The sequence below is a fragment of the Pieris brassicae genome, chromosome 6 (assembly GCF_905147105.1).
Source record: "Pieris brassicae chromosome 6, ilPieBrab1.1, whole genome shotgun sequence".
Taxonomy (NCBI): domain Eukaryota; kingdom Metazoa; phylum Arthropoda; class Insecta; order Lepidoptera; family Pieridae; genus Pieris; species Pieris brassicae.
Genome location: NC_059670.1, coordinates 6,186,961 through 6,206,250, shown reverse-complemented (window position 1 = coordinate 6,206,250; position 19,290 = coordinate 6,186,961). Strand labels below are relative to the sequence as shown.

At 32.6% G+C, this 19,290-nt stretch overlaps 2 protein-coding genes across 8 annotated transcripts; one reads left to right on the top strand and one right to left on the bottom strand.

Annotated features, from left to right (window-relative positions):
- Nucleotides 1–46: 46 nt before the first annotated feature.
- Nucleotides 47–3,154, bottom strand: LOC123710895 (exosome complex component RRP41). 2 transcript variants are annotated; one of them, XM_045663191.1, is made up of 7 exons: nt 3,136–3,154; nt 2,857–3,049; nt 2,332–2,404; nt 1,786–1,922; nt 764–968; nt 250–344; nt 47–181 (listed from the first exon to the last, which is right to left on the bottom strand). In XM_045663191.1, exons 2-7 carry the CDS (start codon nt 3,025–3,027, stop codon nt 110–112), a joined length of 753 nt encoding a protein of 250 aa, XP_045519147.1. In that variant the 5' UTR covers nt 3,028–3,049; nt 3,136–3,154; the 3' UTR covers nt 47–109. The 2 variants fall into 2 exon arrangements, 1 of the variants encoding a protein (XP_045519147.1); XR_006753878.1 differs by lacking the exon at nt 3,136–3,154 and having other exon boundaries at nt 154–181; nt 721–968; nt 2,857–3,129.
- A 1,669-nt stretch (nt 3,155–4,823) lies between these two features.
- Nucleotides 4,824–18,845, top strand: LOC123710689 (transcriptional repressor p66-alpha). 6 transcript variants are annotated; one of them, XM_045662772.1, is made up of 19 exons: nt 4,824–5,307; nt 5,618–5,699; nt 6,584–6,722; nt 7,240–7,397; nt 7,607–7,747; nt 8,848–8,946; nt 9,513–9,629; nt 10,043–10,129; nt 10,707–10,805; nt 11,527–11,645; nt 12,193–12,379; nt 12,958–13,107; nt 14,078–14,175; nt 14,330–14,427; nt 15,653–15,714; nt 16,363–16,450; nt 16,875–17,003; nt 17,611–17,737; nt 18,150–18,845. In XM_045662772.1, the coding sequence occupies exons 1-18, from the start codon at nt 5,270–5,272 to the stop codon at nt 17,730–17,732; spliced, it is 2,013 nt and encodes a 670-aa protein (XP_045518728.1). In that variant the 5' UTR covers nt 4,824–5,269; the 3' UTR covers nt 17,733–17,737; nt 18,150–18,845. The 6 variants fall into 6 exon arrangements, with proteins under 6 accessions (XP_045518728.1, XP_045518724.1, XP_045518726.1 ...); XM_045662768.1 differs by having other exon boundaries at nt 12,184–12,379; XM_045662770.1 differs by having other exon boundaries at nt 5,615–5,699.
- The last annotated feature ends 445 nt before the right edge of the window (nt 18,846–19,290 follow it).

Sequence of the window (19,290 nt, the reverse complement as noted above, 5' to 3'; positions counted from 1 at the left end):
ATTTTCCATGTCAGGGATGGTCACTAAGAAAACAATAGTGGAACTATGATTGATCACTTTAACAACTTATTTTAAAATTAAAAATATGACTTAATAGAAAACATTTATTTCATATTGTAACTATATCTTGCTTTGTCCATCCTTCAGCTAAATGTTCCCTCACAGCCTTATCCAAAATTACCTAAAATATTTTTGATTATTTTTTATAACAGGCATGTTAAACACAACATATCATATAGATATATTTACCTCAATGTCTCGACACCCTTGCATAGCTCTACTGATAACAACTTCAAAGTAGTCCATATGTAAGCGATGTGACATTTCCAATAACGCTATGCTACCTGCAATGATTATTTAAAACCAGCTGATTATTAGTCAATGTTACATTTATTCAGTGTACTTTTACCAATGTTACAAATAATTTAAAACAAGATAAAAACAGAATGCTGATGGAAATCTATGATCATTTCCAGATTGAGTAACGTTTAAATGAAATTAATGTTTAGTTTAAGATAAAAATATTAGGCTTACTTTACTGGATAGTCTTTCATGTTAACTTCTATTTATGAAATATTTTAACTTTTAATACGATCACCGATCTATACGAGTCGTAATCGAACTATGCTCCCTAAAAATATCATAAATCACAGGAAACCTGGCTTAATGCCACTACGCATTTTTAGCACAACTTTTATGAAATCATCGGAGTAGAATTACCTGTACTGGGCAGTGCTGCTACAGTTAAACGGAGTAGAATTACCTGTACTGGGCAGTGCTGCTACAGTTAAACAAACTCCTCCAGCAGCCTCTTCAACGTGTCCAACGTCAAGTAGAGGCTCAGGCTGACTCCCACGCCATGCAACTGACGACGTGCACGCACACGCGTATGCTCGTAAAGGTACACCTGCGTCTATCAGCGCGAGTGTTGCTGCATTCACACTCGCACAGAACGCGCCGCCATCTGCCTACATAAATAAATTTTTAGGGTAAACTTTAATTTGTAGTTAATAGATTTTTTTTAGCTTGGATTTAAAAAAATGGTCAATACGCGTCGAATTGTAAAAGAAATACGTCCTTTTAAGTATTGTTTCAATATATTGAAAGGTGTTTTGATGTTGATTTTGATAAGTAAATATCGTATTTTATTCAGTATTTGTGGAGTGTGGACCAAGATCCTTCCGCCCGTTTCTGCAGCTATCTGTTTTTTTTTCGATGAAACTAATTTTTATTGAATGTTGAAGGAGATTACAATACATAAGCGGCGATAGGTTGCCATGCTTTCAATAAATAATTAGTTTCGTAAACATATTTATGTAAAAAATAAGGACAAAGCATGTAAAGTTTGATACTTATCCTGTACCGACAGTTACTACTAAACTACTATTGCACTATACGTTCTCGTTTTAATTTTAAATAATAAAATTTGATTAAAAAACATATCTGTATACATACTTGCAGTAAATATCAACATAGGAATTATAGGTAATTGCAGCAATTTTATTTTATTTTGGCAACCTGTTGCTAATTTATTGCAATCTCCTCCAACATTAATATCAAATCAATATTCTAATTATATAAAAGGCAGTGGGTTTGATAAATGTACTATGTATAGGTCTAATATAATTAGGCTCCAAGAGCTTCATTTTGTATATAATTATAAAACATATTCAGGTGTCTTTTTATCAAGTACAATGTTTGATACCTTATTCTGGCTACATATATTTCTGTGAGATATGTTTTTTAAATTTGTAGTCAACAAATCATAGATCACATTAAACAAACCTGTAATACTTCAATGTAGATATCAATCTGTGATCGAGGATACAGTTCCGTTTTTATAGCAGATGACAAAGCTTGCCTGAGGTGTAGTGACATTTCTTGTGATTTTCTATCACCTCTAGGTCTGTTTTTCCTTTCACCTACAAGTAAACATGCTTGAATGTGTCAAAAATTTATTTCAATGATAATACACATTGCCTTGTTATCCCTTTGAATGGGTTAACAGTTGTTACAACACATAGTTGATCCAAAACAAATAATGTAAAAATGTATCTGTGTATATAAAATTAAAATAATAATTAAAATTCATAAATAAAAACTAAAATTGTAGTAAAAATAAGGGGATATTATAACTTTTTTTTAATTACACAGAAGTTGTTTCTAGTTTAGTGGCATGAGTTCAGTGATTTAGATCCAATTAATCAATCAGCTATTTGCCTACAAAGAAAACACTCAAATTACAAAATCACTTGAATCATGTTACTATTATTCAGACCGAAGGCTACATTAGCTCTTTTTATACAACAGTTGAATATTATATTTATATACCTGTAGAAAATGTTGCCATACTATATTGGCAATTAACTACAACTCCCTCTGTAGACATCTTTGATTTTGCTGCCTAGAATATTGAATTGTATTAACTATAGATAGTTACAGTAATTTGTTCAGGAACGGGACTATTAAACAGTTTAAATTGAAATTATCTGAAATGTAATATGATGTGATGTTTTTCTTTGTCTTATATATAATACACACAGTTTAGTACACACTGGTTCAAGAGTGTTTATGTTAATACCTCATGTCTAATTCACAGAAAATTTGAAAAAAATAACATCCAATCTATAAAACTAAAGTAGATTTTAAGTAATTTAAGGGTTTGCAACCTTCAACTGCAAGCCACATTAAGGTGGGGCAGGTGAGATTATATTTACAATACCAGAAGATGAGGATATATGTATTTTTTTATATAGTTGAACTGTTTATTAAATATTTAACTATTTTTTATTGGTTAGTTTCAGGATTATATATATATAAATGGCTAAACTTTTCTACAGGGATTTGATGATTTACCTGATGTGGACCATACACGGCTGCTAAAACTTTCGTGTTTCCTTGTTCTAAATAAGCGCTACCATCCGGCTGTGTGAAAACACCTAACTTACATCGAATTCGACGTAACTCATTAGGTCTTCGACCATCAAGGCGCAAACCTTGGCTAGACAACAGATCTGGTCCGGGCATTATGTTTTTTATTTATTAAAATCTGAAAATATAACCTCTGTAAATACTTATTGTTATTTTCTTCTCAGTTCTTACAGCTTACATAGAAAGTGGGAATTGACAACTGACATTTTAACAAAAAAATTATATAACTGTATAAGTTTTTTTATTTTATATAATGGCAATAGTTTTAACTTTATGCTAGTTTCATAAATATGAGTTAAAAAGAAAATACATACAAAAACACTACTCAAAATGGCTGCCTAGGGTTGTCACTACCTCTCTAATTTGGACAGTGCTTTGCATATTTCTATCTAGTATTTTTCTCGTCAATGGTGTTTAACCATTTTTTCCTTACATATTTCACGGAAAATATTTTAAATAATATTTTATTTTTTAATATAAGTCAAAACTCGTTAAATACAAAGGAATTGGCACTTAAATAATGTTTGAAAGTGTTTCATGTTGTTGTACCTATTAAAACACGTTTTCTCTTTTTCTTTGAAATGTCATTCTACTGTGGAAAGAAAGAGATATGTATTTATATTATACGCCATGACCTATAAATGCATGTGACGTGTGTGATGTTTGACCTATAATTATTAAAGATGCTGAGAAGAGCTTCTCTTTGCGATCTCGACCATATTTTTTTTCTTTTATTCCTTTCTGAAATCCTAAAAATTACTACATATTCCGTTTCATGTAGTATCTGTTTTCATAATCAGGCCTTCTCCATAGATTTTTTTCTTCGTTATTATAGGTAAAAATCATATTTTTTATATATCTTAAGTTTACTATTTATATAGAGTAACGTAAAAATATAAATGTTTTGGAAAAACTCGGTTGTCTGTAAAGTCGGTTTACTGACGGTAGTTGAACGTGACAACGTCATAAGAAAATACTGATGTAATGGTTGCATTTTTCAAAAGAAAATGTTATTTGTTTAATAAATATTTTGTATGGATATAGAGTAGGAGGTAAATTTGGAGGTAAGGAGGAAATCACAATTGAATTGATCAAGTTACATTTATGTGTACGCATAAATACAATTATGTCAATTTTTGGACGTGTCAACGTCTTATAATTCGATGGCCGAAAAAACATGACTCATGCGGCGTTACCTCGCTTTGAGGCATTCCATTTAAGGCGTGCAGCCGGCTCCATCGATTTATAAGACGTTGACACGTCAAAAATTGACATAATTGTATTATTACTATTGGTATTTCCAATAATTAATAAAAATAAAAACACCTTCAACTCGTATTATACTTTATCTTATTTTAAATGAAATAGAACTGGGCATGTTTTTATAAGGCCTTTATGCCATGGCCATATATGGAGTCCTTGCCGAACTAATAAAAGATTAGAACTAAGAAATAAATTTTATAAAGTAATATCAATTTCATTGGGATAAGATAACTTGCTAAAATTAGTTGAAAGTATCATGTTGATATTGTTTTGGCTATTATTTTAACGTAGATATGCCATATTAATTATAAACTTAGCGCTATAGTTGGCAAAATGCATCACTAGTATTATATATTTATAAAATTTCAAAGATCCTACATTGTACTATATATACCACAGCTTTGAAAGAAGGTTCATGACTTAGGTACTAAGTAAAACATATAATATCAGTCTCCCTCCCGCTAACGTAAAAGAACGTTTAGTCTTTGATCTTTCGTAGTGTGAGAGCTCTGAACCTGTGGCATAGATCACATTCATATCTTTAATATCGGTTGTCTGTTACTAAATATTAAGTAATAACTATTTTTTACTCTGTGGCTTTAAATTTGTTGCTCGTTGAGTGTCGTCAGATAATATATTAGAGTTAGACATTAGTGGTTTTTTAATAAAACTTTATACATTATGATTCTTAGAAAATTTATTTAAAAACTAGGTTTTTATGTGAAGATTATATATTATTATATACCACGAGTTAAATGTTCATTTAGTTATGCTAATCGCGTGTATTTAGTAAGCTATGTGTCGATGTTAGCCATTTGAATTTTGAAGTACGGTGTCATCAATCATCCTGAGAACCCAATTTTTCATGTTTACTAACTAAAATATTTTAAAACTTCTTTCTATTTCCCTTACAAATACACTTAGAAAATTTGGATTACCTTTGTCATTACAATTAGAATAAAATTAATTACGCAAATAATAAGATTTCGCGGCGTGTTTTATGTCATCCAAAATTTGATAGTTATTGATTTTTGTGGAGATTGTATAATTTCGGCAATTAGTGGGTTAGAGAACAATGGACGTGGACGATTCGGCTGTGGATCTCAGCGTGAGGTAATTTAAATTTAAGTGTGGTTAATATTTCGAAAAATTAAGTTTTTAATATTCCTTTGTTTTTAACATTTTAAAATAATTACAACTATGAAAATGTGTGAATTTTTGATACATGAGAACAGTTATACTAATTTGTTAAAGTATATGTAATCGTTTTTATATAATGTATTAGGATCAGATATACATGGGTTCACGGCGTAAAACGAGATAATTTAATTCTATTAGAATATTAGACATATTAAAACAAAAATAAAAATCAGTTGTAATAATTTTTTATTTTGAAACAAATATTGTATATTGTGGTTAGCAGGTCCTTACCACCAGAGCTGAGTGAGCTGAGAGCTCTTACTGCAAGTGGATTAACTATTACTCCAGCACAGCCTCCACCACATGTAAGTATAATAAAAACTTATATTCTTTTGATTCTTTAAATTTGAGTGTTATTGAAGTTTATTTCAAAGAAATCTGCAAATTTAAATATATAATTTTACTAAAAAAATAATCTTAAATAAATTCCACCGCATAAGTTTATGGTATACTGCTGACTATTGCTGGGTTGATTGTTTAGTTATTATTGATTGTTTTTGTGAATATGTATTCAGTAATCTTACTGTCATTATTAATGATTTGGGTTTAAATATAGTTTATTTGTATTGATGAATACTGTATGAAAGACAAATAAAAAAGACTTCTCCAAAAACTAAGACCATTAATATCATGTAAACACTCTAGTTTTAATTCGAGTACAATGTAAATAAAAATATTTTGTAATGAACCGGTTTGTGTCATTTAACACTTCTTCTTTCTCTGTATTTGAAACATCCCAACCAGTTGTTTTAAAATTAAAAATGACCATACTTGATGTAAAATTTGTAAATAAATCTGAATATTACTACTATAATTACCAGCTCATACTAATGATTCTAAAACTATTATGAGTATACTAATTATACATTTACGGTTTCCTTCCTGCTCACAAGGTGGATAGAGTAAGTATATATTTATTTAAATTATCTATCATTTTTTATAAAAAAAATGTGTATAAATACTAGGGCAAGGCTTTGTTCTATATAACAAGCTTAATCTTATTTCCATATAATTCTATCTATGAACTAATTTCATATATTTTTATTGTGTTCTTTGAGTACAAACTTAAATTCATTTTTATTTAGATGATTTAATGGATAATGGATTTATGTAAAATTTATTACATTAGTAAGATATTAATAATTGTGGAAAACAGCATCACAAAAACGGATACTCTTTATTCTTATAGGGCGCAAGTGGCAAACGGGTGCTTCGGCCCAGATCTGAGACCCGTAGCTATGCAGAAAGTCCTGACATTGTGCTTCTACCAGCAGCACCACCTCATAGAAAACCTACTCTTGCACCGCCCACACCTGCTCCATTTACTGGTATTTATTATTTACATACATAGTGATCCAGTGGCACTAGAACCCTATATGAGTTTTGGCCGCAGACATAATTTATATAGACAAATATATGATTAGCCTAACACATATCATAGATTCTAAGACACAAGCAAGTGTTATTTGCACACACAATAACACAACAAGAAAAGTCCATTACTGTACAGTAATTCAAACACAAGTCGTGGTTGAGATTGGCAAGCTTAAGCCACTAGGCCTACATTTGCTCTAATTTTTGTTGTTGCAGAACAATGAAATAGCAAATGCCTAGATATTAAAATAAATCTTATATTATCTGTTATCTCTGCAGAAAGTGTCTATTAGAGATTGATTGAGGGATGTGGTGCACAAACCATCCGCGTGACTAGAGTCAGAGAGCAATGATATTTAATAGACTTTGCATGTGTAAAAGTAAAAGAATTAGCTCCTGTACAAAGTTAGTGAAATAAAATGTCCTTTTTGCTTCATTTATTTATGTATTTGACGTTTGGTTCTATTTCAGATGTAAGCAGCAAGCTAAATTCTGCACCTGTCAATGTGTCTATAACAGCCAGTGCAGTGCAGGCCATTCCAGCACATGTGGAGTCACCTCGCGATCCTCGAGATGAAGAAGATTCTGAGGAGGAAAATGAACCACCACTCCCAATACCTGGGCATAGGGTGAGATACAAACAAGACTTTTGTATTTTTCTTTAAGAGTTGTGTATGTGACGTAACAACCACTTTTATTCTGATTATATGACAATAACATGCAATTCAAATGATTTATCCTCGAAAATTTCATCTAACTAAAATTTAGTTGGAGTAAAGTGTTATTTTTCGTACAAAATTATGTTTTGAAACTGTAATAAAATTATTTTTTATTCAAGGAATTATCTAGTGCCGAGATATGGGAACGCGAGCGTCGTCTACGTACATTGCGGGAACAGCTTAGAGCAGAGGAGACCCGGCTTGTGTTACTTCGAAAGCTGAGGCAATCCCAACAGGCAACTACCTTGCCGCCAGTTAAAGTGAGTTTTTCAACAATTTAGCTGTTTATATACAACTAGCTGCCCCCGTTTCACTTTAATGTGGTTTTAGTTAGCCTTAATACCGTGACACGAAAGAATAATTTCACGGTATTATCGTCACTATAATTTGAATTTGATTTACACTTCGGTCTAAGTAACACGTGGTTGGTTATTCTAACACCAAAAATTAAAAAAAGTAGAAATAATTGAATTTCACGGTATTTCGTTTACTACAAACCTAAACCAAACGTTTAGCCTCAATAACACGTGATAATCATGATATTGAATTGTAGCTTATATGACGCGTTTGTCGGTTTACCATAGCAGTGCCATCTATTGATTACATGCTCAATCCAGTCGAAAAGTATCGACATCTGTCAGAATCTTTTGGAGTTAACAAATAATTGTGACTCAATTAATTATAGACAAATAATTTGCAATAAAATAAATTGCGACTATAATTAAAGATCTAAGCTATCCTATCTCTTAAGTTGGACCAGACTGCTCACAGTGTGCCAATTTAATTTAAAATCGGTTAAGTGGTTTAGGAGTCCATCGCGGACAAACATCGTGACAGGAGATTTATATATATTAAAGATGAAAACTGTCCAACAGTCAATGTAACATTTAAAAACGTACTGCCTTGTTCTTCATACAATGTAACGTTTTCACATAACGATAACTAAATAACGGCAGAAAATGCGCAGTCTCTTGTGGCTTTAATTTGTATTACTTTGATTGACCACGGCTTGTATATTTCTTATAATGGAAACTTTATCAAAGTTAGATGAGAGGCTGTTATGCTTGAGCCGTTTATTATTCTTCGCCTGCGGCGGCGTCAGCATTTTTCTTGTTCGAGGGAGTTGAGACGCGCGTAACGTGTCCACACAAGGAATATCCCATACCAAAGCCGTCCCATCGTCCAAGTAACCAAATATAGCACATACTCGTACTATATACTATATTTTAATAAAACTTTTTTAACGGATATAACGTCAATCACATTATTATATCGAGTGCTTTACATCTATCATGGTCACATTATGTTGACAGATAATTATTTGATATTATGTAGTCTAATTTAATTAAATTGTTTCTAGGAGTCCACAACGGGTACAGCATTAGCGGGCAGTGGGTGTGTCGTACCCCCTGGAGTTACTGTTACTCCGGCGCCACCACCGGCTCATCAGCAAACCAAGGTAGTTCTAATTCAACATTTATATATCTAGTATTGTCTTTGATTAACATAGCTTTTCCACATTGAAAGAAAACAATTTTTTAACCGGATTAAAGCTATTTGTATTATTATAAACTTATAATTATTTTACATAAATTTAATTTTTTCCGACGTTTCGCGTGCGAATTGTTTTCTTTCAATCAGTTATATGTCTATTTTTTACAACGAACTACGATTTTAAGATACATTTTAAGTGAAAAGAAAAAATAATAACGTTGTACCTTATATTATATAATCCCAAGGTATATGTGGATCAAAATATATCAAAACCCACTAAACAGATTTGTATGACACTTAGACTGTTTCTATGTTGAGAAATTTCAGGTCAGATATACTTAAAGCTCAAGCGGATAATCTTTTTTTGTGGGTCCCTTCAAGTTTTTAAAAGCTGAAGGCTGATCACTAGGCAAGTAGGCCTATTCGATATACAAATGATCATGAAACAGATACAGAAATCTGAGGCCCCCACCTAAAAAAAGGTTGTAGCGCCATTGATTTTTTTTAAAGTTTTTGAAATCTGTTATGCAGCGCACGAGCAGCAACAGCGCCGCGAGTAACTGCAGTACTTCGATAAGCAGCTCCTCTCGCCGCTCTGCCAATCTTCCTGGTGGCGCTACGCTGACGCCGGGCCCTTACCGTTCACAGGTATTTATTTATTGAAGTTTACCATATAATACTATATCTTCGGTATATGTTACAATTTAAATCTAAAATATGTGATAATTATGGTAAAAAAATAAATGTTACAAAAAATAAAAAGAACAGTAATTTTTGCTAAGCAGAAAAAAATCCCAGCAAAACAGCAGATTAGGTATGAGATATATATTATTATTAATTCATAAGATATCATGTGGAACATGGTGTAAAGGCGATTAAAATACTTTTTTATTGGCGTTCATAAGTGTACATATCTGAATTAATCATTTTTGACTTTGACTTTATAAGCTTAGGTATTTTCGATTCACGTAAACACGATACATGGGAAAAATCTTCTAAGCGACATATATTAGAATAATGGATGATGCGTTGGAAGTAAAGAGATTAAAAAAATGTTTCAGTCGTCAACTTCGGGAGGCGCAAGTATTACTCCTTCTGTGACGATCACTCCTGCGCCGCCACCAGCTTCACAATTGTCTGCGCCTAAGGTAAATCTTTAAAATTTCTCAAAATAATTAACACGCCATAAATCTACTATAATGATTACAGCATTTATGTTTGTGATCATACCTCAAAATCATTACTAATCATTACTAGTAATTTTATATTAAAAATACTAATATTATTTAGTCTTCAATGTGTATTGAATAAATTAATGGTTAAATTAAGGAATTACCAAAGTCTTTTTAAGTGTAAGGAATATGTTACATTTTTCATATAACATATATAGATTCGTTGAATTCTTTCTCATAATTGAATAAAAATATTGCAAGCCCGCTCAGGATAATTCGTCAGTGACGAGCAGCACCAGCGATGCAGTGAGTATGGGAATGTGATGTCTACCAATATGTTATTTATTGAAATTATACAAAATCTACAAAAAAAAAAAATTAAATGAATTTATTATTATTAATTAAATTCGATCAACTGGTTCGATCGATCGAGAAACTGGTTTTCTCGTTTTTTTTTTGTAAAAATAATCAAAATTCTAACAAATAATAACTTTGAGACTAAATATTTAACGAAGTTCTTAAGTCTTTAAAAGAGGGTATTCTCTTGTTATAGGCAAGTACCCGCAGTTCAGAAGATACACAGACGCCCGCCCAACGACAGGCTGCCGCTAAATTAGCGCTCAGGAAACAGCTAGAGAAGACACTATTGCAGGTAAATTTTACATATATTTAAAAGATACATATATTATTAGCTTTTATAAAAAATTAAAGAAATCGCTTAATTCAGTTTATGGTATTTTTTTTACTTTTATTAACTATTGACACGTTTTTATTTATTAAAGCACATAAAATAATTTCTATTATTTCATGTTTCAATCTAATATTATAATAGGTACGGACGGTAATTGACGTATATCACGTGCATGATAATATTTAAAAATATGTGACAATTATAGCGAACATAAGATTTATAGAAAAAAAATAGGTTTCCAGAAAAGAGAAGAAACAAAAAAGACTAGCTTAAGGATACTCCGTCTAATGCAGATTACCTAACTACGCTTTTTTAAATTGATCAGGTCACTAATGAACATATCAGTCTGAATCAAGAGTTTTCCTTCTCTTGAATGAAGAAGAAGAATGTGAAGAATACAAATGCTATTTAATTACATTGACCAAATAATGTACTTTTTGATTTAAAACGTATTCATTTGTTTGTGTTATTCATTGGCGATCAAATTTTAATTAAAAGTTTGTGGAGAAAGCATGGTGAACAAACACTGACTGGCCGGCCCGAAGGCCCCAGTGGCTAAGGTCAAGATGTTCTATACATCCTTAGCGCAATAACTTCCTTCCGTATGACGTCATCGCAGTGAATGTAGATGTCTCTACGTGTTGTACCTTGTTGTTGTAACCTCAACATTATTTTGTTTTAGATCCCGCCGCCTAAACCTCCTCCGCCAGAGATGAACTTCATCCCGTCTCCTAGCAACACTGACTTTGTGTACCTTGTGGGCCTGGAACATGTCGTCGACTACCTTACTAATGAAGATCGGTTCGTTTACTTTTTGGTTTGACAATTTCTGATTAAGTGAATTCAGATTATTTTAAGTGGTGATCCTGTTTTATCTTGACAATTTACACCATCAGTGGCGCTTATTTATCTAGCCCAAGTATATATAATATAATTAAGTATTCTTATATATGTATATTATATAAATCAAAAGTCGTTTATACAGTTTACATGCATCTTAGCGCATGCTTATTAATGTCAAAAACGTTTACAAAATTCGTGAAACAGCAAGACTACGCCATCTAGACATGTTTAATGAAAATTGTGGATTAAATTAAATCTATGCTAATATATCTCGATGATGATATATTTCTCGCAATGGAAAGCATCTCCGTGGGCCAATGGTCTCGCAGAAGTTACTAAATACACATTAACATTTAGGCCTGTTACATTACATTTATTATTATATGAGACATCGGTGGTTAAATGAGCAATACCAATGCTTTTAATTGGATATGATGAACATACATTTCCCTAATACGCAAAATGTAGCCAAGACGTGATATTCTAATTTTACTAGCTATTTCAGTTTCCCGCGTTCGTCAGTCCCAGCCGTGTGCGCGCAGTGCGCTTGCGACTTCACGCCCGTGTGGCGTTGGGAGCGTGCGCCCTCGCGTCGCCAGGACGCAACATTCACGCCCGCTTCCGCTTCCGCTACTTCTGCGAGACGTCTTTGCGAGTTGTGCGTGTCGGGCAATGTTAAACGAGCGCTCAAGGTAGGATTGTGAATTTATTATATTGGGTTTAATTTGGTTAATATGATCATTTTTAATGAATATGTTAGTATAAAACTGTTAAATCTATAGTTTTAAGGATACAAGCGTAAAAATTGGTAGTTCTTCTTATAAATAAAAACAATGTTGCTACATCCTTTCTAGGTCAAGGAGTTGGTTATCAGTTTCATGATCATTTGTCAATGTAATAGGCACGTGGGTGATCAGCCTTCCGTGCCTGACACACGCCGTCGACCGTTCGAGCTAATATTAAATGAGCACGTAGAAAGAAAGTCCATTGGTGCACAGCCGGGGATCGAACCTACGACCTCAGGGTTGAGAGTCGCACGCTGAAGCCACTAGGCCAACACTACTCTAGTGCTCAATTAAATTTTTTCTCCATTGAGCATTACTTTACTAATTTATATCCTTTATTTAGAAATATTTATATAACTTAACAAACCCTTATATACATCGCTGTAATCTCAGTGTTGAATTTTTTTTCATTATTATAATGTCTAAAAGATTTCAAAATACGGTTTATTAAAACATATAAATTACTTATATGGGACTCGATGCAGGCGGAACACACAGCTCGCTTGAAGACGGCGTTCGTGCGCGCTCTTCAACAGGAACAAGAGATCGAGCGTCGCCTGGCTGCCCCCTCCACTTCGCCACCCCCCACCCCGGCTCCGCCCCCGGCTCACTCTCATCATAATAGGACTTCTCAGGTACGTCTAATAGAGTCGACACGAGCCGATCTGAAAACAAATGACTTGATTAACAGTACTTCTATTATTTTATTATATATATGTTGAGTTATCAAGTTCGCATTAGATACTGTACTTGCCTCGACAAGTATCAAGTGGCGTACATCAAGGATCCCGGGCCTTTACTTTTTATTCTGTGCATAATAGATCTGTAGATCATACACATTTTTTTAAATATTGTGGCTAATGTGGTATTTTTGATTGAACCAAGCAGTAACTACGGTCTACTGTATTGAGTGCACAATATTGCACAAAGGCAAGATAAGTGCCGTAATGAACGTACAATACTTATCGCCTAGGCAGCCTAGGAGTTACTGTCAGAATGCACGCAAAAAGTCATGGGTAGTAATCAGTTATGATTTGAATAGGAATATCACATCATGAATATTGTAAAAAAGGCCAATTCTCTTTTTAACGAGAAAATCATTCAAATGCCTCACTCCAAGAACACTCTTAATGATAAATGTATACTATATAAATGTAACATTCAACCACTATTGGAATTCCTTATTTCATAAAGAAAATTAATATGCTTAAAAGGATTCAATGAACAAGCCACAAAAATGGTCAGAGCATTTAGGAGCAAGCCTTATATTGAGCTGCACTAAAGCACTTGATCGTACTGATTTAGGACGTAGGCGATTAAGAGGATATCTCATTGTCTATATGAATTGTCTCATCTCTATATGAAGTGAAAATACACATTAGAGGAGTGGTTCTTTAAAACAGAAGACCACTCAATATAATAGAAATTCCCTAAAGATCTTTCTCTCAAACCGAGTAGTAAGTACGGGTGCATCCGCTTATTAAGCTGCTAGTGTATTTATATACTTAAAAATAATAATCATCACATGGAAACGTATTTTTTATGTATGTTTTCATTAGAATAAATTGAAACGAATATCGTTTCTAGCAATATTATCGCTTACAGCAAACTCCAATCTCGAGAATGTCTCGCGGCGGAGGCACTCCAGCACCTCCGACGCCACCTGCGCAGCCACAGCCCAAACCATCACCACAAGCCAATAGGTACGTACAAAATATGTCTCACCATAAACACTTTTGTTTACAATATTAACATTCCTAATAATTTTTACATTTTATTATTTAGGTTAATTTTATATTCTTTCAAAATTATTAATATAATAATAACAGTTCATAATAAGTTCCATTCAATTTCCAGTCGCAGCGTTAGCTCTTCGGATACGTTGCGCAGTCACCACGGGTCAAGCGATCGTGACCGTGCCCGTGAGGCTGAAGTGCCCGCCAAGAAAGGTAAAGGTAATCCTATCGAACGATTTGTTTATTATTCTTATTTTTATCCTTTTGTTTTTACAAGAAAATACACTTTTACAATTTTATAATCTACTAGCTGCCCCCGCGAACTTCGTTTCTCCTTAATGTGGTTTTAGTTAGCCTTAATACCGTGACACGAAAGAATAATTTCACTGTATTATCGTCACTATAATTTGAATTTAATTTACACTTCGGTCTAAGTAACACGTGGTTGGCTATGCTAACACCAAAAATTTAAAAAGTAGAAATAATTGAATTTATACTTTAGCCTCAATAACACGTGGTAATCATGATATTGAATTGTAGCGTATATGACACGTTTGTCGGTTTACCATAGCAGTGCCATCTATTAATTACTTACTCAATCCAGTCGAAAAGTATTGACATCTGTTAGAATCTTTTGGAGTTAACAGATAATTGTGAATGTCAATTAATTATTGACAAATAATTTGCAATAAAATAAATTGCGACAATAATTAAAGATCTAAGCTATCCTATCTCTTAAGTTGGACCAGACTGCTCTCGGTGTGCCAATTTAATTTAAAATCGGTTAAGTAGTTTAGGAGTCCATCGCGGACAAACATCGTGACAGGAGATTTATATATATATATTAAGTAATCTATATCACCATATAATCACTTTTCAATAAAACAATGTAAGAAGGGAGTGAGCATATTTTTTTATTGGGCTATCACTGCCAAATAGCAAATAGCAACACTGCTTGTCACTGTAATGACATTTGACAATTGACCATGTGTAGATGTTATTTTTGTTAAGTGTGTTTTCTCGTTTATTTAATAGTGTATTTATATTCTGTTTGTTTATAGTTGATTGAATATTATTTTAAAGTTAAGAGATCTTTCTTAGCCATTAGCATATTATTTTTGTAAGGTTAATCATTTGTATTATTAGTGTTAAATTTCATCATCAATTTGATGATTTACTTAAATAAACTGATCATTGACTGCGCTAACGTATTAAAAGCACTTTATATAGCGCGTGGATATAGTCGGTCATCGGCAATACATTACATCATTATAGTTCGACAGTAATCATGGTCTAAAAAAATTATTTGAATAAATTAAATGTCGCGTAGTAAACAAGAAATTTATTGGTTCAAAAGAACCGTCACGCTGGATCAAAATTTTACAGAGTTAGTTTGTTTATGTTTAAGTCAACAGACCTTTGAATATAGAATACAAATTTGCAGCGTCATCGTCAAGCAGCACAAGCCAGGGTGGTAGTAGCAGCAGTAGCAGCAAACAGCATCAGGTGTGTTATTGTGTATACTATTTACCTTTTACATAAAATCATTCTATTAACTCGTCACACATACTATTTTTGACAGAGATGAAATGCATATGTCGCAGTAATGTAGTTAAATCAGAGAGTTAATTAAATCTTTAGACAGTTAATTAAAATTTAAGAATACAGTAAATTTGTATGGGTTAGCAACGGACTCGTTTCTACAAGAAAAAAAAAACGAAAACAGCCAAGCCTTGCTTATCGTATTCGTATGCATAACGAAACCTTAAATCTTTTAAAATAGTTATAGTATATTACATTGTAAACTTATTGTATTTTTTGCTTAGTAACTGTTTATTGTTCTTTATATTCTTTAAAAAAGCCAAGTGTAACGCTCTAACGAATTTATATGAAAATAGTCACGTGACAAAGCGTGATACTATGCATATGCTATATTAGCTAATGTCATGCCCATACAAATTTGTTTGTTAGTGAGTCACACCTGTCGAAAAGTAATTTTGTCTTAAGCCCCTGCTAACAAGATTTTTATCATTACCTATGAGAAAATAAACTTTTACTAAAAATAAGGAATTTGGGCTGGGTCGCTTATTGTCTATATTTAATACATTTTCATAACTCATAGTTTTGTATAATGTAAATGAAATTGTTTTGTAGCAACTCGCAGCGGCTGCAGCGGCTCAGATGGCATTTGAACAGCACAGCGCGGCTGCCATGCAGGCCTTGCAGCACCAATTACTCAGAGGTGAGTAATTCAAATATAAGAGATGTGATAAAATTGTTAATGCCTTCTATTAATAAAGTTAATGATTCGTACAACTCGAAGGTATTTCAAATTACGGCCTCGACTTAATGGCTGTCAAATGTCAAACTTCATAAAAAAAAGGTTTGATAGTTCTTGAAATATTCAAAAAATGAATGAATGCCTAAGAATGCCAACTTTTATTATGTCACTAATAAAAAATTAAATGTTTATAATTATTAACAAACTTCAATTAAAATATAATTTGACCTGTATGTTTATTATATAGTCGAATTTAGGATTCCAAGCATGTATGGATGTGTATGTATGTTTAAATTTCATCAAAACCGATAAAGCACCTACTTTTTGGGATAGGTGTGGCGTTTTAATGTTCTAAACAATTTTTTTTGTCGCCCTATTGAAATAGGCTTGAGCAGCGCCGGCGGAAACAACAGCATGTCTCCAGCAGCAGCGGCAGCAGCCATGATGCAGTTTTCTCCGCTGCTTTACACCTACCAGCTCGCGATGGCTCAGGCCAGCGCGCTAGGTAAGCGTTGTACGTATCACCGCCATCTTTACATTTCATTTATTTCATTCAATTAACCCTTATAATAATTTTATTTACACCGTAGCATTTGTTGGTTTTCACCAATACTAATATAATAATTATTTAGTTTCGTAATTATTATTTCTACACTGAACGTAATATTTCGTAATCCACTTAACTTATGGTTTTTTTTACATTTAGCTTAATTATCACAATGAGTTTCTTAAACACATGTCTTTAATAGGTCGAAGACATTATAAAATTGAGAACCTTTATGAGAAAATGGAAATAATTACAAATATTCTTTTGGGCTAGATCATTTTGAAAGTATAGTGTAGTGTGTCACTGTCAAATATGTCAATTAGTTTGACAGCTCTTGAAAGTATGTATGATTTATGATATGATTTTGATATCTTCTAGAATATGTATTGTAATCTGCAAATTTTGATTGTGTTTTAATTAGACATTAGTATTGTTTATTACGTTTCGCTGGATTACATTATAACCTTTACAATTCGTGTAAAATACTTAAATAAATAAACCATAGACTGGAGCTGAGTAACGCGTATTATGACTTCCATATGTAGAAATTATTTGAGGGTTGTCTCGTTTGCAGCGGGTAAAGGCGGTAACAGCAGCGCTGCAATGGCGGAAATGCAGCGCGTAGCGGAAGCACAAAGACAATATTTGTTGGATATGATCCCTGGACATTCACGCAATCCCTGGACCAAGAATTGATTGCTGTGAGTAGTTTTGACTCCCTATTTCAATTTATTATAAAGGTTGGTCTGTAGTGTATTAAATGTAAAGATTTTATAAACATTATATTGCTAATATATAATAAGTAATTGCTAAGTTTCCAACAGACTACTAACAGATGTTGTCCATTACACATCTTAAATATTTAAAAAGTAATGCAAATCTAAACTACTCTCATCAAAATCGGCCCAGTGGTTTAGGAGATTAATGACTAACACATGCACAGAAGATTTATACATGTAAAGATTATTCTAAAGGACTTAGTTCTAAGGATTATTAGTTTAAAATGTATGCATTACACTTTAAACATTGTTTGCATATTTATGAAGACATTTTTATTAAATTACTAAGCACATTGTTATCGGTGAAAACTAATTGTTATGGTGTCACTTTCAGATGCATCGAAGATACATAAGGCATTTGAGTAAAATTTGATCTTTTATTTTACAATAAGCTAGATAGATAGTTAAGGTAAGTCAAGGTTTAGTTCATTGAGTTAAATGCAAGTTATAAGAAATTGTTAAAGTGTGGGGGAGTCTACACGAGTTAATTACAAGAATCACAATGTATTTATTAATAAACAGTTGATTGTAACAAAATTGTACATTAAAAATCATTTATCATTAAAAGTAAATTTTTATAAATCCTCACATGTGATGGGAATGTTCAAGGCGTATAATGTGATGTCAATTATAACTTAAACTATCACATCATTATAACAGAAATAACAAAAGCTTTATTATGAAGGAAAAAGTGAAACTGGAATATATTTTAAGCATATTATTAGGCTTACTTTTTATATATTATCTATAAAAGTTAAGAATAGAACTACTCGTGTAGGCGCCAAAACTCTGTGTTCCAAAACTGATTAAAAACAACTGTCAAGCATTTGCAAATTACAGAAACTGTCAAGCATCAATTGACAGATCATTAAAGTCGAATTAAGTTTGGAATATGGAATTCAGAAACGTAAAGTGCTATAATGATTGCACAACTTTAAATACGTAATTATAAAGTAGATAAGGTTAAACTTAAACTTAGTAAGTGTAATTTTTCATTTTTATGTGGACTTTGAATAAATAATTACACACATTTTGTTTTTTTAATCAAATACTAATAGTATTTAGTATAAAGTCATTACCGCCCATTATGATTATATGTTTATTTCCAGCCATTTATTTTGAAAAGGAGGCAGGAAATATACAAACATGACAATGGAAGGCATTTCAACTAGAATAGAATAAAGTAACTAAATATCTATAATATGTACTTACATTCACTGCGATGACGTCATACCCAGAATCGCGCTAACGAATTAATTCCGGCCGCTAAGGATATATGACACTGCTCGGTCTTACCCAGTTGGCCCGTACGATGCCCCGATACGTGTTAACGAATCTGGATGATACAATAACACTAGCTAATAACAAAAGCTGCCATCGCAAGAAAGCAAATTTAAATTAGGGTAAAAAGCCGTAGTTTTTCTTCTTTTTGATTGCCTTACCTCGTCTTCGTTCACTCCATTGACGGTGAAGAA